General features: G+C 44.4%; 2 protein-coding genes across 2 annotated transcripts; one reads left to right on the top strand and one right to left on the bottom strand.

The window, feature by feature from the left end:
- Positions 1-4,080: 4,080 nt before the first annotated feature.
- LOC128256941 (uncharacterized) lies at positions 4,081-5,366 on the bottom strand. Its single transcript, XM_052987676.1, has 2 exons — positions 5,206-5,366; positions 4,081-4,598 (listed from the first exon to the last, which is right to left on the bottom strand). Exons 1-2 carry the CDS (start codon positions 5,213-5,215, stop codon positions 4,147-4,149), a joined length of 462 nt encoding a protein of 153 aa, XP_052843636.1. The 5' UTR covers positions 5,216-5,366; the 3' UTR covers positions 4,081-4,146.
- A 1,141-nt stretch (positions 5,367-6,507) lies between these two features.
- Positions 6,508-7,370, top strand: LOC128259873 (uncharacterized). Its single transcript, XM_052992491.1, has one exon. The coding sequence runs from the start codon at positions 6,691-6,693 to the stop codon at positions 7,228-7,230; it is 540 nt and encodes a 179-aa protein (XP_052848451.1). The 5' UTR covers positions 6,508-6,690; the 3' UTR covers positions 7,231-7,370.
- Positions 7,371-15,348: the final 7,978 nt, after the last annotated feature.

The raw sequence follows: 15,348 nt of genomic DNA, 5'->3' as shown, positions 1-15,348 counted from the left end.
AAGATCTGGATTTTTTATACACTCAAAAAAAAACGTATTTTAGTACCATATTGAAATATTTATTAAATATTTTGGCAAAATGTAAACCTCATAACATATATTAATTCAATATTTTTGTAAAATGTTGAACAATTTTAAATATCTGCAAAAATCATAAAACGCATTTTATTTATTTGGGAAAATATGCATTTTGATTTTAATGACAGAAACATATATGAACTTAAGCTGCTTAAAATGTGAATCTAATTTTTAAAACTAAGTATTTAGGCTTATTTATTACTAGAAATATTATAATTGATTCGGGATCGATCGAATCAAACTTAACAAACAATTTCGGTAGAATTATTTAAAAGCTTTCATTATTGTTAAATTAACCATATATTCAATAGAATTCATATATGGGTTAATTTGCATGGATTGCATGGCCATGCTGTAACTGGTTACTCCATCAAAAGGTGCTTCCTTACGTAACTAGATGCGGCAGACCCACCGGAGAAGGCAACATAAGGAAAGGGAATGGAGAAAGGCTTTCTATGCGCGTGTCCAATCGCAAAGCAATCGAATCACACGGACGGAGATACGGGAAATGGAATGCGGAATCAAAGGCACAGAAGAAAATGCAAGAAAAAACTGAGTAATTAGAAATTGAATACCAAAAACTGCAAGCAGAAAATATATGTCTTAATGTGATACTTTGCTTTATTAAAGCTATATTTTTTCTTGAAGACTTGTTTTTGATGTATAAGGAATAAAAACCAGATAAAAACTAAAAGGCCAAATTTTTATATTGAAAATACTATCTAAAATGTCTTTGTCCTAAATACTGAATGTTCAGTTACCTTAAATGCAATTACGATCTGTGAGAAAGCAATTTTCAGATCAATATCTCAAAACCAACTTTGGCAGTGTGCAAAACCAAAGCCAACTGATTCGAGGCAACACCCCAAAACAACGATTACAACTGGGTGTTGGGATTGGGGCAAAATGCAATAACAGAATACAAATTTGAAATGTGGCGGAAATTGAAATCGAAGGCGTTGAAGTGATTTCGTCTCGCAAAAATTCAATTGGAATGGCAACGGCAACGGCAATGGCAACGGCAACAATCGAGCACCGCAGCAAATGTCTTGCACAACAACAACCACTTGGGCGGCACCCTGAAAAGTACCTCCTCCCTGCAGGTCCTTATTGTGGCAAGGCTTCTGGTTACGCGGTTATTTGGGCTCCTTTCACATCCTTCTGCCCGTGCTGGGTGCACAATTTTTCCGCTGCATGCAATTTTAATGCGATTTTGGATTTGATTTGTAGCCGAAAAATAAGCCACACAAACTTTGCCCTCTCGAAAGTGGCGATACGGTGGGTTGTGGTTGCATTGTAGTCGACGTTGTCGTTGTCGTTGTCGCTGCTCCTGTTACCCTTGTTGTTGCTCGCTTGGTTGTTAAGTGCAAATATAAATTCAACGAAGGGCGAAAAATAGGGGCTGAAAGGGCTAAAGGGGTTGCGGAATGCTTTGCACCCAGCAGGGAGCTGGGGGTCAAATATTTATTTGTTGCCGAGCACAAATTTTATGCTGCATACTTTCATGGGCCGCTGCAGCACAATGTGGCACAAGTCACCACCATCACCCATACCCCCGGCCAACAACAACTGGTAGTGGCGCTGGAAGCGAGGCGCATAAAACCTTCCGCTGCCATTCAAGTGGAAAAGTTTAAGCCAACTTTGCCAGCCCGAAAACCCCCTTTCCAACAATTCAAGCGCGAAAATGCGCGCACTGAAAAATCATTCAAGGGATGCCGCAGAAGGGGGGGGGGGGGGGGGGGGGGGGCGGGTGTGCAAATTGGGGGCGGGGGTGGTGAGTTGGCTTCACCGACTGTCACCACGAAGACCTGCGACTCTAAAAATGCCAATTATGCCCATTCGACGGGAAATGCCTTCTACCAATGGCCAGTGAACGGAAGTAAATGGAATAAGGAGTCAAACAAAAAATTGGAGCGCATTGCGTATGCGCCCTGTTGTCAACTTTATTTATGCGGACCATCGCATCAAACTTAATTAAAGAACAACAAGTCGCCCGGGGGTCAGAGTTCACAGGCCGCCGGCACTTGGGGCCACTACTGGCCAAACTTGAAGAGCGCAGACGCTCGGCCGCAAAACAATTGTAAACTCAATTAAAGCCAAGCACCGCTGCGGCAATGAGTCCAGCAAGTCGGACTCTTAACTACTTCTCAGCTGGAAAACTCCGGAATGCCTTCTTTATTCCAGGTCTCTTTAAAACACTAAAACAAATTGTATTTAAAATAAACACAAACATTAAATAGTTTAAATAAGTAGCATACTTACATACATACCAACTTATAGCTAAATTTACAGTTTTAGAATCTAATCAAAAATATTTAATATCAAAAACTTAGAAATTTATAATGGGTATATTCCTACATTAAAAAATGCAAATATTGTAAATCATATATTACAATATTTATATTTATATATATTTATATTATATAGACTAGTAAAAGATAAATATGAAATAATTGGTTAATTTGATCACAATAGATCAAGTACAATAAAGAAAGGTTATTTGTATCAATTAACTTGTATTTTAAAATATCTAAAAATTTTAAAATTAACGTTCAATGATTGTTAGCAACTCTTTTTTCTGAGTGCAGACATTCTTTGGTTAGAGCAAGTCTCTTTGGGTGTGCTGATAACATACGACAGTTGTGACTTTAAAAATCCCTTTTCGCCATTTTTGCACAAAACTTGTGCAGCAGGATTAATGGCCCAAACGGCCCAGGCATCCATGCAATTAAAATGCAACAACACAGGCAGTGGCAGTGGCAGGAAAAGGAGAACAAGAACGAGAAGGAGAAGTAGCATCACCAGTGTGGCAAAAGGGGCACGGATCTGTTGGCAGCAACAGCTGCAGGAGTGGGCGGAAATGGAGCAGAAAGATTGCTGTGACTTTGGAGCGTTTGAAAACTCGCATGTGTGACGGGACCAGGCCCGGAGATAGCCACGCCACTTTAAAGTATCTGGCGGGGCAGCAAAACGAGCAGCTACTGGATCGGGATGGAAAGAGGTGTCGGGTGGTGGCTGCCACACCAGTTAGTGCCCCATGGGAGGATGCGGCACGGCATTGTCCGTTTCCGTACTCGCACACACAACACATAAGGCCTGCTCCTGCTGCTGCTGCTCACCAGCATTGTACGGTTTTTGCCCGCAACGGCCAAAGACAAATAATGCAATTTCCTGACTAACTCATTTGGGGTGGATGTACCGTGCACCGTGCAGCAGGATGGGGCACTGGCACTGCAGTTCCGTGTCACTGACACTTGGCCCCCTGCTGCCTGCCCACTCAGACATTTATTACCAAGTCGGATGGGGCAATCGCAGCGAATGATCAATGAGCCGGGACTTTTGGTGCAGCATCACGAAAAAAAAGGCAGCATCCACCAGATGGATCACTCGCATGCCCAGTAGATCTCTGCAGCCACTTCCACGTGACTCCCTGTGGGGCAGCTGATGCAATCATTGGCAACTTCTGGTTTCACATTGCCCCCTCGCACACACCAGCAAGATTAATGCGGTTCAGCATCGAACTTTAAACTCGTTTTTAGCCCGGCGAGCAGTGCCACCAAGGACCTGCAAGCCACCCCTCGCCAGATGAACATGTGTACAGCCAGCCACCAGGAGCATGTCCTGCAGTTGGTCCTTGCTCCTTGCGCTGGCCCCTGTAATTTGTCCACCACCACCCCACTCAGCGTTGTTTGTTTTGCGCAAAAGTTTGCGGCGACAATTGTTTTGCGGTGTTGCACCGAGCCACCCAGCACAATCTCACACACGCATGAGCCACTCCGGATTGCGATTGGAATTTTCTTGAAAATGATTTCCCACTGCCATGTAATTTCAGCATTTTGCCCGCTTGGGGGAAGTCAAGATTTATGGTCGATCGATTTTTGCTGTTCCCCGGATGTGTCGCACCCATTTAATGTTGCTTTCAATATGTGTCACTGCTTATCATATCAGCGCCACTTGACCGCCGCCCGTATATCAATTATTTTTCAATCAATTTAAAGTTAATAACATTTCGATTCGGACACTTTTAATCGCGATAAGTGGACAATGATTAAAACGCCGGACATATCATCAGCCGTCGGTGCAGTTGCGCAACGAGCGCCACACCGACCACTTGAAGCATCCGAGGTATCCGTCCTGGTCGATGAAGGCCTTGCCCTCGGGACAGGGCAGCTTCTTGGCGCCCTCGCTGGTGCACAGGTAGAAGCTGGCCACGTCGTCGCAGGCCTGCGGCCGCATCTTGCTGGCCTCCGAGCAGTCGGGCACCTTGATGTCCAGGTTCACGCAGGAGGCCTGCATCATTTCGGAGGGCAGGCAGCCGCTGATGGTGGCGTTGTTCACGTAGTAGTAGCCGTCGTCGCACTCGTCGGTGATCACCTTGCCGTCCAGGCAGAAGTAGAACTTGCGGATGTCCTCGCCGCCCCACATCTCGTCCTCAGATTGGCAAACCTCGGTAGCATTGCTCGCAGTTCCCACAGAAGCGGCGTGGCTAAGGGCCAGGAGGCCAAAGAAGATCACAAGTGCTGCAGGAAGATACAAATGCATAGGTTTTAATAAATAATAAATAAATAAATAATAAGTAATTTGTTTTCAAGAGTCTAGAACTCAAAATTGACATCAAGCCATAATATAAAAAAATATAAACTCACAATGTCTAGTATGTAATGCCACTTTATATTGAGTTTATGAAATAATAACATTCGCAAAAACTTAAGGGTAGAACCAAGAAACACTTACTAAAAGAATCACAAAAGTTATGAATAATTTATATCACCGAAATAAACGACATGAATTTAAGGATATTCAGCCTGAACAACCATTTGTAACGTTAATTTACTAATTTAATGTTAGCTAAAACCAACAAAAATGTGAAAGATATTTTAATTTGATATTTTAAATTACAATTTTGAAATATAAGCACTTAAAAACATATGTTTTTATTTAAATTAAATATATAATCACTCTTCATTGAATGTCTATAATTTAAAATGTGTTCTTATGTAAACAGGATGTTCACAAAGAAGAAATTTAGTGTCCTTTAAAATATCGAATTCTTCAGTTTCTGATCATTTTATCCTCACAATTCACTTAGTACACTCCAAGATGTAGGTTAACTGTTAAACTGTTTACCTTTCAGCATGGTAGATCCTTTAAACGCTTCTTTTCGATTCAAATATTAAACACAGACTAAAAGATTTGAGGCCAGCACCTGGGCTTTTATAACATTCAATGCGATCAGGCAGCTTATCGGGCCATTGGCAATGACTTGTTGACACCACCGATGATCAATGTTGTGCGAGGCCTGTTTTTGGCTTCTGTTATTGCCCATACGCAGCGTGGTACGCTTATCGGGTGTTTTTATGCAGATAATGGAGAATTTGCTACTCCGCCTTTTGACAGTTATCGCGTCTCAAGTGGTTCAGTGATGAGCGCTTCCAGGAAACGTAGTAACTAAGATTTCGGGTTCTCAGTCTCACCTGGTGCTCACGTCTGCGAAACTTTTAATTGAATTCCCTGCCAGAAGCCAACATCGATAGCAAGCCTATTGGAATTTATGTCGATTATATTGTCAACTTTGCCAGTGCTCCTCGAAGTTTGCCTATTTAAACTTGGGACTCGCGTAAATAGAGTGCAAAAAGTGGAGAGAGAGCGAAGGCAAGTTGAATTGACAACGTGACTCAACAACAAGACCGGTGGAACTTTTTCCTTGCTTTCCTTTCCTTCTGCATTTTTTTGACTTCAGGGTATGGGCTCCGTGTCCTGGCCGCAAAGTGACTTCTTTCCCGGCGGCAATGGCAGCTGAGCTCCGTTTTTGGCGCTCAAAGCCAAATCAATTAGAAGTTTTGACGGCAGCTGGGCCTGCAACTGAATGCCGAGCACTGAACCCAAGAACCTGGGCCGCTGCTCCATTATCGGAGCAGTGGAGCGTAATTAAATTTTCAACTGATTTCTGCAGCAATAATTTCCAATTTGGCTTCATTTGAAAGGCAATTAATGTCGGTGCTATCGGTTAGATAAGGCATATGTGTGTGTGTGTGTGTGTGTGTGTGCAGATTCCTATTCAGTAGTCCAAATTAACTGGGCTGTGATTTTAATGGCAATGTGAATCATTGAAGGCATGTTTGAAAAGGCAAATTCTTGCTAACGACAATCGCACGATAAAGGTAGGAAACTTTTGCCCAGCTCCTGATTGAAATCTTCTCTCTCGTGCTATTCTTTTGGGGACTTATCAACCGAGAGCTGAAAACTTTAAACCGGACTGCTTATCTAATCAGCGAACTGCTGCGACGACGACGTCACTGTAGTCCAAAATAAAAATGCCCGAAAAGCCCGATGAAAAATGACTGTAAAAATAGCAGCGATAAGGCAGAGTTGGCAGGGAACATGGAAAGTCATGCAATGAGCATGAGTATAAAAACGAAAGACACTGGCGACGACATCAATCAGTCGAGTCGAGTTTTTCAGCAGAAAGCACATAAATTTATTAACGAACCCAACTATGAGGAGCGTGCAAAAATAACCGAATTTACTGGCGAATTGCAATAAGGAAAAATCAGACAATCAGACAATCGGACAATTGGACAGTGAGCGAGCGAACTTTGTGTGTCATAATAAATGCTCCTGTTGCCGTTCGTGATGAAATTATTTATGAAAAATAAATGGAGGTTTTCCCTCTGGATGTTGGTCCTGATGCCACTGATGGTACTGCTGCAGGGGGAGGCCTCCGCTGCCGCTGACACGACCACAAATGCAACATGCAGACACGCCGCGGACATGTGGGGAGATCCGGACCCCAACATATTCTACGTGTGCTCGGATGGCGGGCAACCGCTGCAGATTCGTTGTCCTGCGGGTCGGGGATTTTTCAGCGGTCTCGGCCACCTCGGCTGCCTGCCCTTCGCCCACTGGCCAGCCTGCCGGCCCTCGGAGGAGCAGGTGGCCACCACCACAGCTGGCTGTGACGCTGACGGCCACCTCGCCTCGCCCTGGGCCTCTCCGGATCCCAATCAGTTCTACCTGTGCTCCGGGCCAAATGGCACACCTCTGCTGCTCAACTGCGCCGCCGGCAAAGGATTCGTGGCCAATTCGGAGGCGACTGGCTGTGCGGATTGGTCACATTGGCGCCGCCAGATGCAGTGCGAGGCCTACTATTGATCTGTGTAGAACCCCTTTCAATAATACCATTCGATGGCCGCTCTTGTTTACCCCCAACTCGAATCTTGTTTAACTTATTGGGTAAACATACTGCGCCATTTGACTCACTAGTTCTATCTGTAAATAAAGTAAAAAGTATATATTTATTTCTGATGTGGGAGTACTTCGTCTGGTGGACTATCTGTAAATAAAGTAAAAAGTATATATTTATTTCTGATGTGGGAGTACTTCGTCTGGTGGACTTGTTCAATGCAATGATAAGAAGGAAACAGCTTGATAACAAAATAAATTTGAAAAAATGAAATCATAAATACCGAAATTAGGAGGTATATTTGCGAATTTTACTTGTTTTGTTACACCAGCCATTGCTTGAACTTGGAGCAACAACAACTCATTAGCCTGCAGATTATTTTGAATGTGCAAGGCTTTCAAATTTTATTTAAATAAAATTAGCCCATTAGTTGAAATATATTATGCACGAAACAATGGAAGCTGCAAGCGTTCCTACAAAAACAAATTCAATTCTTAATAATTCAGGCGAAAGTAGTTGAGCTCATGCTTCTACGTTGCCATAGCTTTGTTTTGTGCCATTATATATAATTTATACTTGAGCTCCCAGTTCATTGTTTTGAACTACTTATGGGATTAGTGAATGGCAAATAAGGCCTCATCTGCTGGCATTGCTGTTCACTGCAATTATTGCTCATTTGAGCATATTAAATGATGTGCCCTAGTGTGCGGCACGCGGGGAAAATCCTTTTAGTTCCCACACTCCCGCAAAGCCACGCATTATCCTTTGACATTATTCTCCTTTATGCCGTCTGTCGTCTGGTGGAAGATGGAAGCTGAATGCAGAGAGCTGAAAGCTGGAGGTCTAGGGGTCAGCAGCCCCGCCTTTGATGTGCCCCTTTACTTTGTCATGCCCTTATGTGGGGTTATTTTTTACGGCAGCAGCTGTAGCCCGGTGCCAGCCATCTCTCAGCCTCGCTTACAGGCTTAAGCCTTGTGTCCCTGCCGCCATAAAGCATGGCCCAGGTACAACGGCATAAGAATAATGACACATGCAGCTGGGTGTTGCATAAAAAAAAAAATGTAGCCGTTGCTCTATCGGAAATTGCATTTTGCTTTGAGCGCGTCCAGAAGCACAGGAAATTACTGTCAACTGTTAACGCCCGGGATAGGATCACGACACCGCCTTCTGTCCGGGCTTTAATAAATCTTCAATTTGCATATTTCTTTTCGATTTTTGCTTTTGTTTCGCTTCCTTTTGCGCCTGGCCATTAATCAAAGGCATGGGGCGAGGGTAGACAACGTCACGTATACGCAATTTTAATTGCCAATGGTATAAAAGTGTTTAGCCTGCGCTGGGACTGGCAGTCGGGGGTTTCAATTTAATTAAATGTTTATTTTCTGCTCTCAGCAGAAATCAATGAAAGCGACTTCTAATTTATTGCGTACCAGAAACCAAGGCGACCCGCAGGAATCGGCAGGACTCGCATCCTGCTGACGCAGACAGGAGCAAAGTAATTAACCGATTGCCAGAAGATGATAATATCCTTTGGAGATACTCCGTCAATGGGGGAGGACCCTCACGAGTGAGTAATAAATATAGTTTAAGGTATGTCAATCAGCTGGGAAATCAATAGACCGCCAGCATCATCGTGATAGGTAGTAGAGGGCACACTTTGTGCCGTCCAATTCTCCGGGGACCCATGACGCCCCGAAATTACACTGTTAAGAGACTCTCCATTTCGTTGATTGCCCCACCGCAGGCGCAATAATATTGATCGTCTGCAAATGCTGTTCGGCTGCCCTTCAATTTATGTCCTCCCATTGCTGCAAATTTAACAGAGCACACAGACGCTCACATGGGGTTAATGTGGCAATGCAAATCCCAAATATGGGCAAAAATGCAATGCAAGTGCAGCCACACAGTTGACCATGTCCTGCAAATGTGGCACCAAGGCCACCAGCACCGGTTAAAGCCCGCCCAGGATGCAAACAAAGGGGGTCCGTTGCAATTGCTGTTGCCACTGATATACTGTGGTTCACAGCAGGAGCGGATTGCCGCGCCATCTTTTGAGAATAATAATCCTTTCCAGTTCGTTTCTATATTCCAACTGCTATTTTTAAACATAAACGACATTTAATTTATAAACATATTCTTAGACTTATATTTATTTTACTTTCTAATCATTATCTTTTCAATGAATATGTACAATGTCTTTGAATTTGCTACTAGTAAACAATTGTTTAATATTATTATTACCAAGGAAATAGTATTGAGAATCCCTAAACACGTGTTTGTTGTTGAACAACAAGTGTCTGTCTCAAAAATATAAAATACAAACTATGGTCAAATCAAATAAGTGAGTTGTTAATATGTATACGATTAATTTGTATATTTTATTTGTATTTTTTTATTAGACCAATTAAAGTTAATTATCTTTTAAATCGTATGTTATGTTCCAAGGTGTCCAGTTTAAATGTGTAAAATAGCCACATTGCGAGTAAGTGACCCCTCTCAATAATAAGTTTTTATGTGCCAAGGCTCATCAGGTAAGTCAGACAGAATGCGATTCATATCTCAAAGTGAAACATAGTGTGAAATGGATCTATTCCCTGTGCAGGAGGCCACCGCACCGCTCCTGACTGCCTTCTGTGGCTTCAATCCATTTACAGGTGTTTGCCCAAAGTCAATGCATACGCAGCCAGCCGTAAAACATTTGTCACATTTGCATTAAAAGCGGCAGCAATCCAGGGACCAGCTTTATGTGTGTTTGCCCACGAGTGCAGCAGTAGAGCAGCAGTAGAGCAGCAGAACAGAGCCCACACCCGAACATGAACTCAAACCAGAAACCCATACCCGGCTATGCAATTTATTTGCACAGTGCACTTGCCAATTAATTCTTATCTCAGCAGCAGCCATGCAGGTTGCTTTCCCGGCGACTGCATAAATCAATGTGCCTGAAATGATAACTCATGCGAGAGCTGCAAGCCGAAGGCTGCAGTACAGTACGACTCAGTATATTCCGGCCCACAAATCGAGTTCTAGATCCGTCGTCCTTCGATTGGAAGGCCCGAAATGAGTTGTTACGAGCGTGAGGAGGCACTGTGTGTGTGTGTGTGTGTGTGTGGAAACTGCAGCTCACTCAATTTCATGCTGTCAAATGTGCTGGCAATATTCCCATTCTCCGCAGGATCCTTTGTCCTGATAGCACCCAACCAACGGCGTTTAATTGAATTGCACTGCAATAATGGGCGATTCAGCTTTGGTGGCACCTCCTAATTGAAAAGTGTTGTTCCCAGCAGCAGCACCAGCAGCAAATTTACGAAAGAACAGCCATCCGTCTTGTGAGTCGATTGAGATTTAAGGTGAGCCAGAGATAAACGTTTTGGTAAATCGGGAGAAAGAATCCAGGGGATTATTAACTAGAGAATCTGTCATGCGACAAACTGGATTCATTTAGGATTCCATTTGAGGCCTCCTGTGCATGTGAAAACTAAGCCTTGTATGCCATTATTCATGCATGCTAATTTGATACAAAAGCCAAAACAGGAGACTTTCTCTGTGGCCATTTGAATGTGAATCTCCTCTCCAAACTTGCAGTAGATTACCCGAGGCAGGACACAGCCGCCACAATAACAGACTGGCCCCGCATAAATTCATATAATTAAAGAGATCCAATTATAATTTTTGCTAGCTGCTAGCTGCCACCCTCCTTGTCACAGCCTGTCAGCAAATCTGGGGGTAAGGACAGGTGGCTTCGTGTTTTCCAATGCCGCCGACGCCGACGCCGAAGTTGCCACCGCCACCAGGTGAGGCACACTGATGGCCGCTGGGAAAAGCTCGCGCGCCCCGGTAATTAATTATGTCGGCTGCAATGACGGCGCTGAAAATATCCGGCCAGGTAAGCCCTGGCCCAAGGAGGGCAACAAACAAAAAAAATGCCCGCGAGACAGGGTCGTGGGGCCAGAGCGGAAACGGAAATAAGCACAAACAGTTGGCGACGGCGAAAGGCGAACGCCGCACCGAAACAAACAAGTCGCTGCCAGTCGGCCGCCGAAATGATTTATTTGAAACGACATTTCAATTTTTCATCGCCAAGTCTCGGTTCCGCCTTACCCGGGAATAAGAAACGCGTAGAAATAAATATAAATTTGCCTGTTGACAAAAATGTAGCAATTTCACATGCAACTAAATGCGTATTTCCGGCCGGAAGAGCCCAACAACGTTTGTGCGTGGGTTTTTTTGTGGGCACGGATGTAGGGACGGCACTTCCGCCCTGTCGCCATTTTGCTGTTTGATTGAGCTCGAGTCGTTGTCTAGAGCGGGGATCCTTCTTTGAAGGTGCCGAGCGCCATCAGGCTCAAGAAGCGCACAAAAGTGTGCTAGCAAGAGTGCTTACAGAGGAGACACGCAAAAAGGACACCAGTACTTACACACACACAAACACATACGAAAGCCGCAAGGAAACAATAAATTTGCTGCAATGCGAAACGGAAATGTTTGCAACGGAAATAGAGGAAACGCAGCACTGCAACCGTGGCAGTGGCAGTGGCAGTGGCAAAAGTCGCAGTTGTCCTTTGCAATTGTCGCACGGCGAATGGCAAACAAACAAAGTAATTGGTCCACACAAATTGCCAGGACGAAGGGAAAGTGGCAGGACGAAGATGGCGTAGGAAAACGAGAGAAATGCCACTTGAAGAAGGGCAGAGCGAGTAATGGCTAGTAAATTTTATTATGACCATGACGTGGCCGCCCTTTGGGCCCACTAACTCCTCCTCCATTTCCGGCCATTTCCTACTCAACCCTCAACCCTCAACCCTCAATCCCCATCCCCCATTCCGCACACTCACCGGCACATAAATTATGCATATTTAGCAGAGTGAAATTGAAAACTAATTAATTACACTTGCAGCCCGGAGCAGCAGCTAAGTGAGGTGGACCCCGTTTGCTGGAGAAAAATGTTGTTCAACTTTTTAATTGCCAGCATCAAGTGTTTTTCAAATTGCTCTTGGCTGTAATTATGGTCGAAAAGTGGCTGAAACGTGAGACATTCTACGCTGGGCAAGGGTCGTCAGCATTGCTCAGCTATAGCCGGGTAGCCAGGCCAAAGGGGAGGGAAGGCGCTCAGCGAAAGTTCAGACACTTGTTGGTTGTTGCGACTTCGCAGCAGTTTTCGTGTTGCCTACTTTGGGGTGTGAATTAACTAGGGAACAGTGAAATAAAATTATGAGCACTGCTTATAGGTAGGTAGGTACTAAGCTGACTTCTTTGCCAGCTATGATCTCAAGATATAACCAATTTGTTTCAATTGTAGGTACTTTAACCAGTGATTTAAATTGACAATGTAAACTTGTTCTTACAAAGTTATTTAAGCTGTTATAAGAATGGAAATAGACTACCACGTAGACCTAAAATTAAATCTAAATTGTATCCTCAAATCCAAATTTATGTGGTTAAAAATTGAGATATTTTTGCAAAGCAGTATTACGGAAACTGAAACTAAAAATCTCGAATTCAAGTTAAAAAATTTAAAAGCAAGAACTCAGACGCACATAATCTTAAATTGTTCATGTTCTTGGTGTTAATTTTGAGGTGTTAATCAAACACAATGTGCACTGTAGCTCTTGACGCTTACATGGATGCTTGGCTCTCAGTTGCGGGGCTGCTTAATGAATTAATGGAAGACGGTTACGTTTACGGATGCTCCAGTCAAAGGAAAGGAATCGGCTTAGTGTCGCCCGGGCGGGCAACTTCAGTACAGGTACAGCCAGGTTCCCACAACTGTCGGCTCCCACGAAAGCCGCCGTTCTCAGCCCAGAAGCCTGGCTAATTTAACGCTTTAAATTCAAAGTGTCAATCAAATCGGGTATTGATTCTCGTTTGCCCAGCCACGCACGGCTAAGACAGCCGGAGTTGTGGGGATTTTGGATGGGAAATTCAAAAGGCACAGGCAAATGCCAGCCGGCAGGAGTCACGTATTCTGACTCTGACTCCGACTGCCAAAGGGCAACCTTGCAATCGAATCCAGCCATTTTCCATCACCTGTCTGGATGCGATCCAATTCGATGCCGTAGGCATAACACAATTTGCCTGGCCATTGCTAAGCCCTTTTTGGCTCTGGGTTTGGGTTGTGGAATGTTTATCCAAAAGGGTTGAGAGCCGTATATTTCACAGCAAGTGGCGGGAGTTTTATTAGTTGGGCAGGTCGCAACCCTTCTCAAAAACATGATACTAATAAAAATCCATGTTAATGTTGCATGAATACCAAATAAATTGAGGCAGCCAACACGTACTGCTCCCGCTCCAGCTCTTGCTCCATTTATTGATTGAACATAAAATTGGGCAATTTCATTGACGTAACAATTTTTTATGTCCTAACCGTTGGCCGGGGAGCAGTTGCTAAAATTGGCCAAGATGCTCGGGGCACAGACAATGTCTTGTGTAAATAATTTATAACCCGTGCGAGTGACAAATGAATTGTACGCCTTGTGCGCGCTTAAGCAGTTGTCACTATGTGTGGCCCATTGATTTCTGCCGTTTTTGCAACCAAATGCAAGCTGATGCGGTTGCAACATTGCTACCCTATTTCTGCCACCCCACATTTTGCCCCTCATTTCGAGCCGCATTATTAATGCCGCGCTGCGAGTGCTGAAGCTGGAGCTGGAGCTGGCGTTTGTTTGACTAGGGATTTTTAGCGCGAATCAATCAAACCACATGACTGCTTGACTAACAGCCAGTGATTTGATTGATGAACTGCGTCAACAGCGATGGCGGCATGTGGAAAAAGGGAGGGTGGGGTACTGCAGGTCCTTGTCTCGATTGCCACTCGCAGGATGACACGCACAGCGCAAACAGACAGGACTGGGAGTCAAGTCGTCCTGCCACTGCGGTTAACTGGCTGAATCGCAGAATTAGCTTCGTGGCGTAAGGAGCGCATTATTGATTAGTGGCTCGTGTCCTAATGGGGCATTGCGGATGCGGCATTACGGCATTACGGCATTAGATGCTTAATCAAAATCCGTGACATCGAACCGGGGGCGTGATGGCTGCTGCTGCTGCTGCTGCTGCTGCTCGAGGCTAATGAATATTTCATTTTCCCAAGAAGAGTTCTGGTTTACTTAAACGGCTTCGCCTTCGAAAGGAAAGTTTGTCAAGCTCACTCCAAAGTAATGTGTTTGCATATTTCCGGAGCAATTTCTGACGTTGCCATGTGTGTCCGTAGCAGTAGTTTTGTGTGCCGTAATAAAATATTTTATTACTTTTTAAGTGTATTTGGTACTCGTAAAGTTTTGTTGCTTTCGCTTTCGTTTTCGTTTTCTTTCTCCTCCTGAAGGTCCTTGTAATATTTTTTTCTCCTTCCGTTGGAATGCGGCATGCAATGTCACATGTGAGCGAACGAACGACTTGGCATCGTTCTTGGGTATTTGGCATGCAAATTCCAAGTTGAATGCGAGTCAAGTTGGTGAAAGTCGGAAAATGCCATCGCCTGGCAATGCCCTGAAAATGTCTCCGTAATCCGAGTTTTGATGAACTTAACACGATTGCACCGAAAACGAAGCCTCATTTGGGACTCTTTCAGCTTGGCTTCATTAGTGACTTAGATGTGCACAAGTACTATATCTATATATGGGGCAGGGCATCTACCTTGGTCATATGACAGCTTCTGCTGGGTCTGCAACATTTCTTTTATGTAAATGTGCGAAAATTTCATCACACACACACACACATGCACATCAAATGAAATTGTATTCCTGCGGCGGGCAAAGTACGAAAAGTGGAGGTGGTGGGTGGTGGTAGGAAAATGTCTTACTCTCCCACCGGTGGCAGCTGGCATCCGTGTCCATGACAGGACTCCGACTCCGGCGACGTCGCTCCTTCTGCTTCAGTTGCCGCTGCGGCTCATCATCATCAACGGGCGACGGCGACGGCGAAGGCGACAGCGACGTCGTTCCCATTTCATCATTGTCATAACTTTGTGTCACAATTTGGTCCTCCTCCAGCAGGTCCCATGTGTCCACAGGGCGAGCACAATTTTTTCGACTAGAATGTGGCCACTTTTTTCTCGTCGCCTTAGCGTGACTTGAAGCCTTCAGTTTTGACACTCGAAG

Source organism: Drosophila gunungcola, chromosome 3R (genome assembly GCF_025200985.1).
Source record: "Drosophila gunungcola strain Sukarami chromosome 3R, Dgunungcola_SK_2, whole genome shotgun sequence".
NCBI lineage: Eukaryota > Metazoa > Arthropoda > Insecta > Diptera > Drosophilidae > Drosophila > Drosophila gunungcola.
This window is presented reverse-complemented; position numbering and strand designations above follow the sequence as displayed.